The sequence below is a fragment of the Perognathus longimembris genome, chromosome 9 (genome assembly GCF_023159225.1).
Source record: "Perognathus longimembris pacificus isolate PPM17 chromosome 9, ASM2315922v1, whole genome shotgun sequence".
NCBI lineage: Eukaryota > Metazoa > Chordata > Mammalia > Rodentia > Heteromyidae > Perognathus > Perognathus longimembris.
In genome coordinates this window covers 63,760,702-63,778,572 of record NC_063169.1, presented here as the reverse complement: position 1 = coordinate 63,778,572, position 17,871 = coordinate 63,760,702, and the positions used below count along the sequence as shown (strand labels likewise).

The window sequence follows — 17,871 nt, the reverse complement described above, 5'->3', positions numbered from 1 at the left end:
CATCTGCCCTGCTGTTGCCATGTAGTTTGGATTTCCAGAGAGCTAAAGAAACCTCCTTTCCTTATGAGCTATCTAGCCTCGTGTATTGTGCTGTAGCCATACACATGGGCCTGTGTGAAAGTCTATTGTTTATAAGTACTGCATGATTTGGATCCACAACTCTACTCGGCTGTTTCTAATATCTTGGCTGTTGTGAATATTGTGGCAATGAAAATGGATGGCCATGTGTCTTTACCATGTCCTGGTTCATGATGTTCAGGGAGCTATTAATACAATGAAAAGAAGATCAGAATCACTGCAGATCTCGCCATATAAATAAATAAATAAATAAATAAATAAATAAATAAATAAATAAATAAAATAAAATAAAAATAAACCCTTCAACACAAGGAGAGCCTGGAATGTTATTCAAGTCCTGAAGATCAACAGTTGCCAAGCCAAACTGGTGTTCCCAGCAAAGCTATCATTCATAATTGACAGTGAAACTAAAACCTTCCACGACAAAAAAAAATAATTAAAGGAATCAATGAACACGAAATGAGCATTATAACGAATATTAAAGGGAGCTAAACAATATGAAGAAAACAAAGTCAAGGAAACACATTAGACAAAAATCACTAGAAAACTAGTCAGTACAGGAAGAGGAAAGAAGCAAAATACAGGAAAACAAGAAAATGGAAAGAAACATAACACATCTGTCCACAACAACCTTAAACATTAATAGAGTCAATTCCCCCAAGGTAAAGAAGTAAACCAGAAGATTGGATCAAAAACCAAGATCCATCCATTTGTTACCTACAAGAGACCCATCACACAGTCAAAAAGAAAAACAAATTTGTAGGGAATGGATGGAAAAAGATCTTTCATGCAAATGCATCCTGCAAGAAGGCAGGCATCGCCATATTGATATTTGCTAAAATAGATTTTTTTCATTAAAATCAATACGAAGAGACAAGGAAGGTCATTACATATTAATAAAGGGAATGACCTACGAAGAGGAAATCACAGTGGTCAATATTTATGCACTGAACAATGGCACCTAAATACATTAAACAGGGGCTGAGAATGCAACTTAGTGGTAGAGTGTTTGCCTAGCATGTACGAAGCCCTAGGTTCAATTCCTCAGCACCACATAAACAGAAAAAGCCAGAAGTGGCACTGTGGCTCAAGAGGTAAAGTGGTAGCCTTGAGGAAAACGAAGCCAGGGACAGTGTTCAGGTCTTGAGTCCAAGCCCCAGGACTGGCAAAAAAACAACAACAAAAAACTAAATACATTAAACAAACACTTTTGGACTTACAGAACATGATAGATCCCAACACAATAATAGCAGGAGGTTTTAATACTGTACTCTTACCGAAGGACAGGTCCCTTCATTTTTATATGCATATTTGTGGTGCAGTTACTGGGGCTTGAACTCAAGGCCTTATGTTCTCAAAGCTGGCACTCTATCACTTGTGCCACAGCTCTACTTCCAGCTTTTTACTGGTTAATTGGAGATAAGAGTCTCAAGGGCTTTTCTGCCCAGACTAGCTTCAAGCCTCAATCCTCATACCTCAATACCCTGAGTAGGCAGAATTACAGGCAAAAGCCACCATTTTCATAGAGTCAGTAATAAGCAATTGGCAAGAAGCTTGTAAAACAGACAACTCAAACGCTTTGTCTTTAGTTTACTCCTTTATTTGAACATCAAATAGGTTGAGAAAAAAATGGTTTACAGGTGCTTAAGCATCCCGCTGGATTCTTTTTCAAGGTGCAAAAGAGGTTTACAAGTGTGTTTCATTAAACAAAGCAAAGCTACGACAAAAACAGGATCACATCAGTAATTGTATGTATGCATCAGCAGGCGAGTGTATTTGTCCATCAAACACAATGGGGCATTTCAGCCTTTTCCCATAAAACAAGAGCTCTACACTGAAGAGTATGTAGTGCACACAAAGCATTGTAGAGAAGCTATGAGAGGACAGAAACTGGCATAATGTCACTTATTAATTCAAGTCTCTATGACCAATGACCTCTCTGTGAACACAAAGGGGTCCATGTCTTAGGCACCTGTTCATGGGACTGTATGTTATTTCCAGGGTGCACAGCTCTGTACACACATACACACACACTCACACGCACACATGCACACAGGCACACACACACACACACTCTGAAGATGGGGTTGGATCATGGCAGCATTTATGTATTTAAAAAGTTCAGGCACATTTGGATGCAAAAAAAAGAATAGAAATTTTTCTTGTGTCTCTGAAAGACAGTGCAAAAATCGAATGCTGTAACAGACGCAGCAATTACTTAGCAAACAATTTAAAGTGATTTTAAAAAGGGGCCACAATTTGATTTTAATGGGAAGGAGAGACAACTAGGAAACAGCAGAATCACATGGATGAGAAGGTGGGATACTTGGGACCAACAGTTCAGCTCGCTCGCTCCGGCGGGATGGGGAGTTCTTTCTCAGGGGGTGAATCTGGGAAGTTTACAGTTCAATCTGGATCCACCTCCCAAGACTTGCACCAGAAACAGGATGGTGGTTTTCTTCTGGGCTACTGCATAACTGTTTGCCTTTCACAGAACTGCTGTCTCCAAGCAAAACTGCCTATGAGTCTTAGACATGATGATGGTCCAGTGAGAGTTCCCCATATCCACAGCCCATCTCGGAGCTGGAAAGTATTCAAGAAAGGGATTTGTAATTGGGCTCCTTGGGGAGTAAGGGTACTCTAAGCCAACAGTCTAAATCAATGGCTATTTCAAAGTGCGAACGCTTTAATATGATTACAAGTAAATCATCAGTAGGTCATTTATTTGTTCAGCCCCCACAAGGCCTGGAAGAGGGCATGGGGAAACATACTTGCAATCACTGACATAATGATTGCACTTCCTTGGGAGGAGATTCTGTGACACCAATAGGGTCTTCTCTTCGGATGTCTCTCATGTTGCTGCAAGATAGCGTTGCAGAATCATGACAACAAGCTCAGTCATGGCTGAAAGACACTCAGACCTCTAGCTACTCTTTGGATTTTGCCGCTGATGCCGTACTCTATCCCCAAACTGGAGCAGCCATTTTGGAAATGGCTGTTTTCAGATTACAGGGCAGAAATGGAATAGCAAAGCTTGGTATCCACTCCAGGTGTCAGAATGCCTTCAGTGCTCTTAGTCTCATTTGTTTTCCCCATTCTTCAACTTCCCAAGCCCTTTTCCCCCATCCTACCCTGAACCTGCAGGTAGATCAACACCTTTCAGGCCTCAATTTGCCTCAAAGTGGGAAGAAAGTACATAGTCTCCACGTGTCCCCTCTGCCCTACACCAACATCAGCTGAAAGATGTCAGCTGATTATTGTCAGCTGATGTCAGCTTGTTATTGGCACTTCAAATAAGAATTAAAAAGAGACTTCCAAAGTTGCTTGAAACTCAAGGGCTCACAGTTCAACCATCCAATGTTGTCTGCCCCTTTCAAATATAGTAGTATCTGAACAAGAATACAGACACAGTAGATGAATCATGTAAAAAAACCTTCCACCACATAACTGTTTGGATTTAGCTGGTATTACATCATCTATAGTCCTAGAGGTTTGTTTTTTTTTTAATTTTATTTTGTTTTTATTTTTTTAAAGAAAAATCTCAGTATAAACATTAAAAAGAACCCACTGACCCATTAGCTACTGTCCAAAAATATTACTACTGATATTTTGGTAAAAGCAAAATTAGCTGCCCTGAATAATTCTCCTTTTCAGGCATAATCTCTGCTACATAAGATTGTCTGGCATTCGATATCCAACAATAGGCATGTGGATTAGTGCTAGTTTGTCTACTGTGGATACAAAAGATAATATGAAATGTGATCTTCATTGAAATGAATAATCACCAGGCTTTAGGCATCAATAACTAACTGCATACATTACAAGGTAGCTTAAAAAGTATACAAAAAAAACTCAACATTTTTCCTTGGTTTTTGCAGTATTAACCCAGTCAAAATTAAATCCAGAACAGAATTATTACATTCAATTGTCCGATAAACAGCAATTCAATTTCAAAAAAATATATTATACTATATAAGGTACTTCTTAAACAAACAACAAAAGAATTATGTTCTTAAACATATTCTTAATGAAGATACAGAAGATTGCCCCCAAATTTGGATGTACATGCATGGAAGGGAATAAAAGAGAAAGCTTTCCTTATTTGGGGGCCCTCCCGGTTTCCTTGCCTGTCAATTTAGTGGAACTCACCTTTCCAAACAGGCCATGTCTAGAATCCTGGCCACTCCCCTGGGCTGCTGTCTACCTATCACCTCTCAGCAGAGCTGCATCTGTAGACTGTGAACTCGGGGAAGAGCGAAGTTTCATTTGGGTGAAGTACATGAAAACACCCAGAGTTGTACTAGAAAAGCAAAGGGCCCGGGAAATTGGCCCTGTGGGGGGGTTGGGGGGCAGGGGCTTGTTGTGAAACCAATTCTAGTCTCATTCTCTTGGTTTATGACGTTTAAGGGCAGAAGGAGTAGAAGTTGGGGGAGAGGGAGAACTTCCCAAGGGCAAACAAGCTTGTTTTCAGAGGAGCACTGAACAGCCACCCCCCCCACCCCGCCCCCAGTATCCCAGGCCCAGTGTAGGAATGCAGCGCCCGCTGCTGGTTCTTGTCATCAGGGTCACACAGGAAATGGAGAGGCAGACTACCGGGTGCTGGTGGGGCAGCCCCTCTGCGCATTGGGGCCCCTGGAGTGTGTGCACAGCTGGGGCCAGGCCACCCAGACACTTTCGGTTTGATCCCATTTCTCCCCTACTTTCCTACTTATTCTCTAGCAGCCCACGGGGATCCCATGGAGTCACTCTTTAGCCCCATCCCCCAGGATTAAAGTCAAAACAACAACCCCAAAGCATCGCCAAGGTGCTCGTTCATTCAACTCCAACTGCCCTTCCTCCTCTATGAGAAAAACTCCGTGTTCTGTCACAGCTGGGAGAGCCATGTAGGGCGCCCTCTGGTGGGGAAATGCGAAAGCCCCACTGGAATCGGTCCTGAGGCTGTTTTGGACTGCCAAGTCCTTGGGTGGGGGGGGGGGGGGGGGAGGTGGCTAAAATGACTTTCTTTTATAAAAACAAAAATAAAAGACAATTTAAAAAAAAAGAGAGAGAGAGACTGATCTGTATGACTTAACTGAAATCAACGTGCTGTTTCCTGCAGGTCTGTAGAAAGCCAGAATGGCCTGGAACCCGTGCCCTGGAAAGCCAGCAGTGATTTCAGCAAGACCAAAGGTGCAAAGTATTAAGCTGACATCGTCTTGAGACTAAGGGGGTCTTCCTTCCCCATGCACATCTTGTATTCCTATGGGGAGAAGTGAACTGAAGACCACCAAGCATTGTGCTACACCCAAGCCACTTGGCAAAAGCAAACAAGGTGTCAGTCACTTTCAGGAGTGACGGGTTACCATAAGAATACAAGATGCCCACGGGGAGCCCTCGTGCTAGCTTCCTTTGTCCATAGTGTCAATTGAAGGAGCCATTCAATTCTTTCCTGAGGCTTAGTTTGGAGCCATTACAAAGTGCTTATCAGAGGTGAAATGTCTAATCTCCAGGAGTGGGCCTCAACTAGTAAACGTCAGTCCACAGACATCTCACAGGCTGAGTTCAGTCATGAAGCGCACTACAAGAATCCTCATTCTTAATAACGTAGCAAAGAGGGGAAGAGAGCTGTTACCAAAGACGTAGCCCTGGAATCCCTTTGGCTGTTCCCAACAGAAGACGGTCACTAAGAACTGAGCAAGCAAATGAATGGCCACTCATACTAGAAAGCCACTGGTGGCAGACGCATGCCGGAGTGTATGCAGGAGACAGAATTCTGCGAAAGTGATGCATGACGTGGGTGAAACACGGCGGGATTCTCTGAACCTCGGGGTGGGGCGGGGGAGGTGGGGGGCTCCCAGGAGTTCTCACATGCTGTTGGAGAAGCTCTCTGCTTCCTGGGAGATGTAGTATGTTTGCAAGGAATGTGCAGAAGCAGAGCCGTTGGCGGTCAGCTGGCTCTGGCTGGGCTCCTCCGGGGCCCCCGCCTGGCGGTTGGCTGGCGCATGTAGGCGATGGGCATCCAGCATCTCCAGGAGCAGATCGTACAGGGGCACCACGTTCTTGCACTTCATGTTGTACAGGTGCTCCATGCCTTTGTTACTGGGGAAGGGGGAGGACACGGGGAAAAAAGACCACGTGAGAGCCCGGCGGTGCCCCAACACTTCTGACATTCCTAGCAAGGGGAAGTGAGACCCTTGTCACCCAGTCCTTCTTTCTACTGAAAGATCCCCCCAAGGAGGGCATCTGCAGAAGGCCAAGGGTCTTCAGAGACCCAGTCTGGGACTCATGTCCAGGCAGTTTCATTTCCCCTCCCACCAGGGCAGGCCACCCTCACAGACATGCCCTCCCCCCACCACTGGAAGCATGGCTTCCTTCCTCCCGCAGCCTGCATGCGGCCCTGTTCTATACCACCCTACACCTAAGACAGGAATGTGCAACCTATAGCCAAGCACAGCAGCCATTCTGTGTTCTGGGGGTGGGGGTGGGGGCGGGGGAGAGGTTGGTAGGGCTTGCACTCAGGACCTGGGTAATTTCCTTTAGCTTTTTCACTCAACGTTAGTCCTCGACTGCTGGAGCCATAGCTCCATTTCTGGCTTCCTGCTGGTTCCCTGGACATAACAATCTTACAGACTTTCCTGCCTGGGCTAGATTTGAACCACAAACCTCAGATTTCAGCTTCCTGAGAAGCTAGGATCGCAAGCATGAGCCACCAGCGGCCAGCTTGCTTCAGGGGCGAGCTTTCGAAAACAAGTTACACTGTCTCCCTTTCTCTGTAAGTGCTCTAGGCCACAGTGGGTTTTGCTGTGCCCCAAATCAGGGGGACATTCATTGGCTGTTTCCTCTTCCTGTATGCACTTCAAAAGTGAACCCTCCCCCCCCCGCCCCGCCCAGCCGCAGTCTCTCCTCCCTGTGGCCTGGGCTCAGCTCTCTCCGTCTTAGCTGCCCCCTTCCACATCAGCCTGTTTTGCTTTCCTCTCACACTTATCCCATCCTGAAGCTCTATATATCGACGTGTGATTCTTCTCTCCCCTGCCTGCACAGCTGTTCTCATACCTGCACACACCGAGCAAGTTCCAAGAAGGACAGGGGTCAGGGATCAGCCCACCCTGCCCTCTTCCACAGCCTAGAACTGCAAATGGGACCTCAAAGTGGGTAGAGGAGGGAAATGTAGGCAAGTACCATGTCTCACAACTCTTCTCTGCCCCATCACACCACGGAGGAAAGGGAGCAGAATTGACCACTAGGACCTCACTTGGAAGTTCTCTGCAAAGAAGGTAGTCCAGCATTGATAGCTCACGCCTGTAATCCTAGCTATTCAGGACACTGAGACATGAGGACCCAGGTTTGAATTCAGCCTGGACAAGGAAGTCCCTGAAACTCGTATCTCCAATGAACTAGTAAAACGCTGGAAGTAGAGCTGTGTGTGGCTCAAGTGGTAGAGCACCAGGCTTGAGCAGAGAGATAGCATCCAGGTTCTGAGTTCAAGCATACACCCTCCAGAGAGAGAGAGAGAGAGAGAGAGAGAGAGAGAGAGAGAAGGAAACAAAAGAAATGTGTATTATGAAGAGGCAGGACTGACAATGTCCTAAATATATACATTTACGTTGTGGTTGGGGAAGAGCTAGCCCAGATTGGAGTCCTGCCATGGAATTCGGCCTCAGAGCCATTCAGGCCTGTAACCCAACCTAAATGACACTGTCGTTTTTTGTTTTCCTTTTAAATTTAAATGCTGTTAAAAGTGAATGGCCCCTGGGTCTGCCACTGTCTTTGTCCTTCAGTAACCTGATGAATCACATTTACAGTTGAAGTCTGGATTTAAATTCTTGGAGAAACAACATATGGCAGAGGACAGATTTAGCAGCCCAGAGTTGTGTGTTTTACGCCGAGATAATGAGGCACCAGCATATACGTACTTTGTATATAAGCATGTGTAAGAGGAGGGTGGGGAGGACTGGGGAGGAAGGAGATGGGGGCCCGGGGCCAGATGCTCAAAGCTGTCAATAACACAGCAGCCTCTTTCCAGTTCTGCTCACAGTTATGAGAGCAAATCTACCAAGTTTTTTCACCACCGTGGGCCCCCGCCATGTTGCCGGGCCTGATAGTGACGGCCGACACACTTGATGTTAACTCCTTACACCTGCTGATGCTGAGACTCAGTTACTAGGTTGGAAAAGCCAGTGGTTTTTCCTCAGCAAATATGAACATTCTGAGGGGTTGCATAGATCCTACAATGTCACTGGCACAGGCCTGTCATTTCAGCTGAGCGAGGGGCAGAAATAGGAGAGTCGCGGTCTGACAAGACAGATGAAGGGACATAAAGAAAGAACCTAAGGAAACAAGGAAGGACTGGGCATGTGGCTCAAGGAGTAGAGCACCTGCCTCGCAAGCACCAGGCCCTGTGTCCACACCCTTGCACCACCAGAAGAAGGAAGAGTAAGAGGGGGAGTAGAGAGCTGCACATGTTCTCTCGGAATGCGGTCATCTGCTGTACCCAGCAGGCTGTGTCCTGCGTCTGTTCCTAAGATATCGGGGGAGTCCCCGAGCACGGGGGTGGCGTCTACGTGGGAATTTCGAATCCACGGGGCAGGAGTCATGCGTGCACTGGCTCATGGGCCCATTTGGTCATCCGTTCACCCAGCAGCGCTGCTGCGCGCATGCACTATGAGATAATCCTATAGGGTGATCGTCCCGTTGGGGGGTGGGGGGGTGGGTACATTTGTTTTTGCAGGAAGCTAACAACTTGGCAAGACCGCCTAGGAAGAGTCCTGGGGCCTGGGTGGGACAGACGTCTTGCCATTGGGATCCCAAGCTTTGGCGCCTGGTTAGAAGCGGTCTCACCCCACGCTTCTGGGTATCCCGGCCCTTTCCCCGTAGCTGCTGAGTGTCTCAACCCCACTTACAGAGCCGGGCACTGGCGCCCCAGGCGGATTCAACGCCTTCCTCTGTGTCTTGCCCCAGCCCTGGCGGGCGGTCATGGTGGGTCAGGGAGGAAGGCCAGGGTGCTGGATATGTACAAAGCAGCCATTCCTCGCCAGCAGCTGTGCCGGTGGTGGGATCTTACTCTAGTTTCCGCTGGGGACTCCGGGCCCCCCCTTACCTCATATGCCGGATGTGGGAGAGGATGAGCAGGAGCTGGGCCAGGCGCCGGTGTTGCTGCTGCAGGGTCAGGCCGGCTTTGGCCATCAGGTGGATCAAGGTGTCCGTGATCTTGTCCAGCACCCGGTGGATATGGTCCTTCTCTTCCAGAGACTTCAGGGTGCTGGACAGAAAGGTGTACACACCTGGAGGTGCGGAGAGAAAGAGAGACACTCAGCGAGGAGGAAGCCAAGGACACCGGAAGTGGCCCTGGCTCGTGGGGTCCTCTCCCTGCCGGCCGTTCCGCCGTGGGGACCTTCTGGATCTAGTTGAAATCCTGCATCCATGTGACCTAACTAATGAGTGTGCATGTCTCCGGGCCCCAAGAGACCGATATGGCCTCCATGTGCCTGAGCCAGGATCCGCAGAGAGGACCCTGAGCTTCAGCACTGTAATGGGAGCCCTGAACACTCCTCTCCTGATGGACTAAGCATTTAGCACTGACAGTGCTTCTTTTAGGAGCAGAGCCGTGCACCGGCAGCTAAAGGTAACTCAGAGAGTACAGAGCAGAGCTGTGACTGTGCCCAAGTTGTCAGCTCCACATCTCGTGACGTTCAGGAAGACACAGAGACCCTGGCGAGCCTCACAGAGAATGACTCTTGCCACCTCAGTTGCCTTTTGAAAGCAGGCACTACGTAATTCGCTTCTGTCTTCTCAGTGAGGTTTGGGTCCAAAGCACTTGTCAGCATAGAGGAGGGACCCCTGTTCCCCTGCCAGGCAGGCCTGTCCTCTTGTGCCTTTCCTGGGCCCTCCGTGCCACAGGTAGAAGCAGATCTAAATGGACTCCAGCACGACTATCTCTGTGTAGACAATCAGAGCCCTCTTGCGGGGTTGTATATGTTGGTTGTGCTCCAGAAACCCTCGTGACTAGGTTGGGAGAGGAGACATTATACAGGCTGGGTTCTCTGCCATGGGGCTCGAGGAGCTGAGCAGGAGCAAGCAGAGGTGAAGAGAGCTTTAAGAACTTAGGGAAGGGAAGGGAAAGAAATTGAGAAGGAGGAGGGGAGGAGAGGAGAGAGGGAGGGAAAGGAAGGAGGAGGAAGAGAGGAGGAGGAAGAGGAGGAGGAGGAGGAGGAGGAGGAGAAAGAGGGGGAGGAGGAAGAGGAGGAGGAGGAGGAGGAGGAGGAGGAGGAGGAGGAGGAGGAGGAGGAGGAGGAGGAGGAGGAGGAGGAGAAGGAAACAGAAGAGGAGAGGCCCAGGACAGGAGGCAGGGGAGCAGGGAGAGGCGAAGGTAACTAAGAACAAGGGCAGGTTTGTCTTGGGGCCACAAGGGTGGATCTTCCCTCAAATCTCTAGAACCCAGCTCCTTCCGCCACCCACATGGGGTACAGCAAACAGCATTCTGTAGAATCATGGCTTGGGTTTCCTTCCGTTCAGCCCATGGACCGAAAGTCTTTCCCCTCTCCCCTTCTTCAACCCCTGGAGGTGTCCCAAGTCTATCAGTGCTGGACTTCCCATGGGCCCTAGGATGGCTGGAGAGGATAAGGGGCGCCAGCGGGTCACACAGTAGCCCGTGGGCTGGGAGTAAAGTAGCCACCCTCACAGATGGACTCATGGTACACAGAGCTGTCATTGCCAAGAACAGAAGATCGCCATAGGTTTACACACACAGAACAACCACAGCCCAAGAATGCGTCAAGACGCTGGCGGGGAAAGTAATGGAATGGAATCAGGTACCCGACATAGGAAGAGTATATTGATCCAAAGCACATAAAGCACGGGGTAAGGCGCAGGACAAAGGATGGGGCGAGAAAGAAATTGCAGATGTTCCTGCCCAGGTTGGCTTTTAATTGCAAATCCTCAGATCTCAGCCTCCTGAGTAGCTACGATTACAGGTGTGAGCTATCAATGGCCTGCTTAAGCCTTGTATTTTGGATCACATTGGGTGTTCTTTCTTATTTGCAGTACATCCCTCTTTTACATGTACTTTCGGCCTGACAAATGTTTAGAAAAATATACTGTGTTTTACACTAATAAGCTAACTACATTCGGAAAACAGCTCTTCTGGTTCTTTAAGTTAGAAAAACTGAAGACTCTTTAATCAATAAGTTTTATGTTAATGATATATAAAGTCATAACAGAACTACTTAAATTGTGAAGATTTTTTAGAAAGGATAAATAGCAACAAAATTTGGGACTTTCTGGATTGCTGTTTAAACAATATGATCATTGACAAATTGACACTTAGCTACATGCGGCCCAATCACACCAGGCTCAGTTCATTGTTCCTGATTCATGGTGTTATTTAATACTACCTACTGCATCTTGGATGAATAGTTAGTGATGACCCCACAATGCTCAGTAGTTGTGTGGATCAGAATTGCAGTATGAACTTAGAAAAATGTATGCTTTCAAGTCTTTTCTTGGGAATAGCAGGTACACATGAATTTGGGGGGAAAAAAAATCTCCTTCGTCGTAATCCACTATTTCAGTGGTTTGATTTGGACTTCATATAATTTTGCAAGTTGCTCCTGGGTTAATTATTCAAAATCACTTCTCCAGATTTTTCTTCTGACACTTTGCTGGCTCCTTATCTCTATAGCACAAAATTAACAACTTTTAGTGGCTCATTAAGCCCTTCTTCATTCCTTAATAGACTGTAACATATGACATCTTAAACATAGTTGTTCAACCACAAACAAGCAGTAAGAAATGTCATTTAAGATAAAACCAAATTTCGTTTCACTTTCAACCTGAATTCTTTGTTCTAGTATATAATCTTATAGGGTTTAGAAAAAAATCAAATATTTGTTTCTATAAAGAAGTATGTCAGTCAGAGAATGCAATTCTAGCTTGTACAAGGCCCTGCATTTGATTCTCAGCCCAAAAAGAAAAAGATAGGGGAAAAGGAAGGAAGGAGAGGAAGGAAGGAAGGAAGGAAGGAAGGAAGGAAGGAAGGAAGGAAGGAAGGAAGGAAGGAAGGAAGGAAGGAAGGAAGGAAGAGAGGGAGGGAGGGAGGGAGGAAGAGAGGGAGGGAGGGAGGGAGGGAGAAAAGGAAAGGAAGGAAAAAGGAAGGAAGAACAAAAGGAAAGGAAGGAAAAAGGAAGGAAGGAAGGAAGGAAGGAAGGAAGGGAAGGGAAGAAGGGAACATTTCCTACATACAAATGAATACATGTTGCTTGCACATAATCTCTGAAGAACAATCCTGCCGCATAACTAAAAATAAACCATTATCAGTGACTTTGAAACTTATCTAATATTCTTCCCTAATCCCATGTCTCCTTACTCCAGAGATTTCCACTGTTAGTTAATCATTTTCTTTTTGCTTCTGTTTTACTATGGAATCATGAAATTCCCTTCACCTGTTAAGTTTCTTCATTTCTGGATTTCGTAGTACACTTAATTCTTCCGTGTACTTTTTCCAATTAAATATATTTTTAAGACTCAGTTAAGAAATCAATTGCTTGATGATTTGGCTTATGTTTTGTGTGGGGAGTTGACAGAGGCAGATTGTGTGGGTCAGAAGAACAGGCAAGGGTCTGTGACCATGGGATTGTGGTGGAGGCAGCAGGTAGCAGGGAGGGCAACATGGTGGGCTGGAGTCAGGGGTGGCCGTGGCCACATCCTCCACAGGCCCTGTCCATCCTCTGTCATCCTCTACATTCCACTCTTGTCTCCTAGAGGTCCTGCCATATAGTCTGTCTGTCCGGGAAACCTTCCCAGGCCGCAGAACCGAGAAAGTCCAAGAAGAATGATGCAATTTCTAACCAATTTCCCCTTTTTGTGTTACTAGCACTAAGGATTCTGGCTTCATTCATCCATAATCCTTCCCTTGTTCAGGGAAATCCTAGAATCGACGATCAAAGAGCTTGGAGGTTTCCTGCCTGCGGATGGAAGCCCTCTCCATTCCTTCTCTCCGTCTTGTGTGCTCAGTGTGGCAAAGCTCACTGTCCTAGAATTTCAGCAATCCCAAAGGCCATCGCCAATTCCATTCTGCTCCTTCCAATAAGTTAAAAAGAACCAGCACTCAGACTTCTACCAGCCACAATTCCTCCTGCGATTCTACTCTCATGGACATTCATGTTCCTGCCTCCAGCAAACATTTGCTGAGAACCTACTGTGTGTGTCACTCGGCTATCTGACAGGGATTCCATCATTTCCTCTCAAGTGTTAATATTTCAAGAGAATGATATGGCCTGTGGAGAGCAAATTTTCTTACCACAGACTCTCAGGACATGGATTGTTCTCAGAACAAGCCTGTTTTCCTAGCCCTGCTTTGGCACAAGTTCAGTTTATCATCTCATCCTTGTCAACAGATGCTTCCTAGCAATAAAAATACAGTCCTGTCAACATGCCAATAATTGATAGCCTGTTGCTATCACCCTTTTGGATGATGTCTACTGCCTGTTGCCTGTAAGGAGCCCTTTGAGAAACAACTGCAATCCAAATTCCCAGAATGCTCTGGGAGCCACTGTTAATGAGCAAGAGCAAAACACGGCTGCTGGTAATTTCCATGTCCCGGTTGGACTCTGCCACAGTGGATAGGGTAGCACTGTCCCTTGCTGCCAGGGCCAGTGAGCAGACAATGAGCACCTTCAGGAAGACAGTCTGGTACCCAAACAGGATCGTGCAACTCTGGAAGCGGCTTCAAATCCCAAAGATGTGGATAGAAACCAATTTCAGTGTCGTTATTGAGTGCGGGGTTGTGGGTAGCAGTTCTGGGCTTTACGGTTTTCTAAATGACACAGAAAGAGAGTTTACAGGGACACCTGACGTGAGGGGAACAGGAGGAACCAAATCCTCACAGCTACCTGCATATTTAACAGATTGATGCAATCTGTCTTGCTCTCCAACTTCCTTTCCTCAACTCTCCTGCTTCTCTCTTCCCTCTCCCTCTCCCCCTACATGAACCCCTTCGCCATTCTTCAGCTCTTTTTCCAGGCCATGGAGTCTTCTCGATGTTAGGAGATGGCTGGTGGGCGTGGTCCCAGCAGAATAAGCCAGGGGCTGTGCCCAGAAAGAAGCACAGCCTCCCCGAGGGGTCGCCAGCCCGCTCTGCCCTCCACTCCACCTGGGGCACTTCCGAGCTCTGCCGAGAAAGGGGCGCTGAGATCTGGGGCTTGCCAGCTCGCTGACACATTCATCAAGCAAAGTCGTGTTTGGTTTCTTTCTCTTCTACAAGGAACAGTGTGACAGCAGACCCTGGGAGAGCTCTTCTGACGGTGGTCCCTTGATCAGAAACAGGGCAGTGGTTCACAGAGCAAGGAGAGCACAGAAGACAGCGTGCACAGCTGTACGGGATGCGGGCCTGGACGCTGTCACTCTGCGTGGACCAAGGGATGCAGAGAGGACACAGTGACGAGACGCACATCCGCACTTGGCCTGGATGGAGAGTTTGCTCTGAAGTAGCTTGGAGGCTGACTGTTTGATGAGTCCATGTTGGCAGGCTCTATGGTTCACCTGCAAGTAACTGTCGTTCTTCCTGGGGGTGGCACTGTCCCCAGAGGGCCGTTTGGACAATGTGGCACTGCTTCGTGGTGTAGGACACCTACCAGAAGCACTGGGATGATTGCCCTACAAAGTGCCAGAAACTTCTAACCCCTGGGGGATTTTCTTTTCCAGCCCTTGGTCTCTTGAAAGTCTTACTGAACGTAAAAGAAATCTATATAAAAAATACTTTTTGGACAGTGTGCTGGAGTTACAGTTCCAAAAAGCTCTTACCAGATGCTACTCAAAAGGCCCAGTATAAAAATTGGTCGAAGATTGATGCTTAAATAAAATACTCTCTCCAAATTATTAAATAACTTACTCATTTTCTACTATCTATCAATTGAGGGTACTCGCCAAGCTTTCCTAGCACACACACAGTTGAAATGATGACAGTAACACTGTAAAGTATCAAATGAGTAAATGAAAAATCCACAATTGGTTGCAAATACGTATAGAGAAGACGTAAAACAATGCTAAACCAAATTAGAGCCAAGGATTATGAGAGATTACACACACCGGTGAGACGTTGTTACGGCTGTCTACACGAGGCAATAACAATATTTGACTGATATGTGCAAGCTTAAGTAATTTGCAACATGGTTAAGAAATCCACTTTGTGGAGAGTTTGTGGTTCTTAATTTAATGTCTTCTACTGTCTTCATCCTCTGGGTTTTCCTATATACTTCTTGATAGCTTCTCATTATTCTTTCTCGTTCCAATCTACCTTCTTCGACTTATCCAAAGGTAATGGCAGTCTCTAAGGTTTTTCTAAGTTTGGTGATCTAAGTATTTGTATTGAGTGTTATTAGATACTAAGACAGGCTATGTTTCTCGTGTCTTTGCTACCAGTGTCCCAGCCTACACAGGTGAGTTGGCATTACTTTATCCTACGTTACAAGGAATCACGTTGACAATGTACTTACAATTTATTTTCAGAGCATTTGCACAATTTCTTTCTCCTTTTTTCTTCTACCTTAACAACCTCAGTATTTTTGGCATGTTACCACTAAATTGACATAATTTATTTCTCACTTTTATCATATACAGATAGGATTTAGAAGAGAGATTCTGATCCTCTCTCTCTCTCTCTCTCTCTCTCTCTCTCTCTGTGTGTGTGTGTGTGTGTGTGTGTGTGTGTGTGTGTGTGTGTGTGTGTGTTTCAGTACTGGGGCTTGAAGTTAGGTCCTTGGCTTTTTTATTCAAGTTTTTGGCTTATTACTCAAGCCTGGTGCTCTACCACCTGAGCCCTACCTTCATTCTTGCTTTTTGTTGGCTAATTGGAGATAAGAACATTCATCATAGATTTGTCAGCCTCCTGTAGGGAGGATTACAGGAGTGAACCACCATTATCTGTTTATATCTAAGCATCCATCGTGAACACAAGGCACTGTGTTACTTTATTACAGTTTTTACTTTTGCAAAGCCTGGATATCTATATTAAAATATAGGTCATCTTTCTTTCAATGGCTTTAATAATATCATTTCTCCTTTCTGGGAAAGCTACAAAAGCACACTGGCCTTTAAAATACCACATACCTAGGTAACTGTTCATCCATTTCCTTTTAGTTTTATACTGGTAATGCTGGATTTTTCTCCACAGTGTGTGAATCCCCATCCTGGCTCCGTCACAGACCCTCCTGTGGTGTTTTATAAGAGGCAGCTGCTGAGCTTCCCCCCCACCCTGATGACTGGAAGCCAAGGGTGGAACCTGATATCTGGGCTTTCACAACTCCGCAGTAATGAGTCATGGATGCCAGGCCAGCAAATTGTGAGACTGGGGATGTCTTGGTTTTGTTCCTACTGCAGCTCCTGCTCCTTGCAGCTCCTTTAAGGTAAATTCATGACGGCACTGACAGTGTCTCTGTTCCATGGAGAGTGTGCTAGAAGACTCCCCCCACCCCCCCCACCCCCACACACTGATGCTAGGAGGATGTCTTCTCTGTGGGGTTCCTTGCCAAGTTGTGGTCCTCCTTGCCTTCCTCTCCCTTCTGTCAGGACAGATTAGAACGGGAATCGCTCCTGGGATGACCTTAGACACAGCTCATTTCAAGTGACAGAGCCCTCACCTGCCGAGTCCCTGAGTGACCACATGGAAGAGAACTAAGTTGGAAAACCAATAGTTTTTCCTCTGCTCTGACATCACAGCAATCAACACAGAAGACTTCTGTGACCCAGAACGGTGTCTGGAATCTCCCTTCACCAGCAATAGGCACTTGGGCAGCGGAACCCAGCTGTGTCCTTCCAATTCCTCAGCTCTGACGCCATGGGCATGGTAGGACCAATTCCTCGGGACAAGGGCCTGGTCCCCAAAGGGCTCTCACGCTCCTACAGTTGCCAGTTGCCAATTCCTTAGTGTCTGCGCCATTAAACGATTTGGAGGCTATTTGTCATACCAAGTGTCCTACTCAAATGCAAGACGAGAAGTACCTTATTTTCCTGATGATCACATGAATTCATTTGTACCCATCGAGATAGTCAGAAGGATGGTTTTTGTTTAGTTCTTGTTGACATTTTCTACCTTGTTAAAACCTGAGGATGTGTGGTTTGCTTAGAAATTCTTTCTTTTTCCAAATGTCAAAATGATAATAAAAGCCATAATCTCAATTCTATAACCAGTTGGTCATCTCCCATCATGCTAAGTATTCATTCTGAATTTTCACCTACTTCACAGCAGTCAATTGACCCGACAACTAAGGAGCAGGCCCAGGCTATCTGAATGCTTTTAGGCGATTCAGAAAGTCACCTCCCATTATCAAGAACTTCCAAGAGAGTGTTTGGTGCCAGGCAGAAGCTTCATTCTCTTTGTGTGAGCTCAACAAAGAGTACTGCTTTGGGAAATATTGGTACATAGATTAAGAAACTTTTTTGGGGGCTGGGGATATGGCCTAGTGGCAAGAGTGCTTGCCTCGTATACATGAGGCCCTGGGTTCAATTCCCCAGCACCACATATACAGGAAACGGCCTGGTGGCGCTGTGGCTCAAGTGGCAGAGTGCTAGCCTTGAGCAAGAAGAGGCCAGGGACAGTGCTCAGGCCCTGAGTCCAAGCCCCAGGACTAGCCAAAAAAAAAAGAAACTCTTTTGTTTTTTTAGCAATGGCAAGGGGTGCTAGTACTGGACCTTGAACACAATATCTTCCTTTTTTTTGCTTTTGCTCTACCATTTGCAGTCTACCATTCGAGCCAAACCTCTACTTCCAGCTTTTGGTGGCTAACTGGAGATAAGAATCTCATAGACTTTTCTGCCTGTGCT

General features: G+C 46.5%; 1 protein-coding gene across 7 annotated transcripts in view; it reads right to left on the bottom strand.

Annotated features, from left to right (window-relative positions):
* Positions 1-1,565: 1,565 nt before the first annotated feature.
* The window catches only part of Esr1 (estrogen receptor 1), a 321,561-nt gene continuing 305,255 nt past the window's right edge, over positions 1,566-17,871 (bottom strand). For all 7 annotated transcript variants that reach the window (XM_048354300.1, XM_048354303.1, XM_048354302.1 and 4 more), the window contains 2 exons: positions 9,155-9,338; positions 1,566-6,156 (listed from right to left, as the gene is read on the bottom strand). In XM_048354300.1, the coding sequence (XP_048210257.1) occupies positions 5,922-6,156; positions 9,155-9,338 (419 nt within the window). In that variant the 3' untranslated portion in view covers positions 1,566-5,921. The remainder of the gene's footprint in view (positions 6,157-9,154; positions 9,339-17,871) is intronic.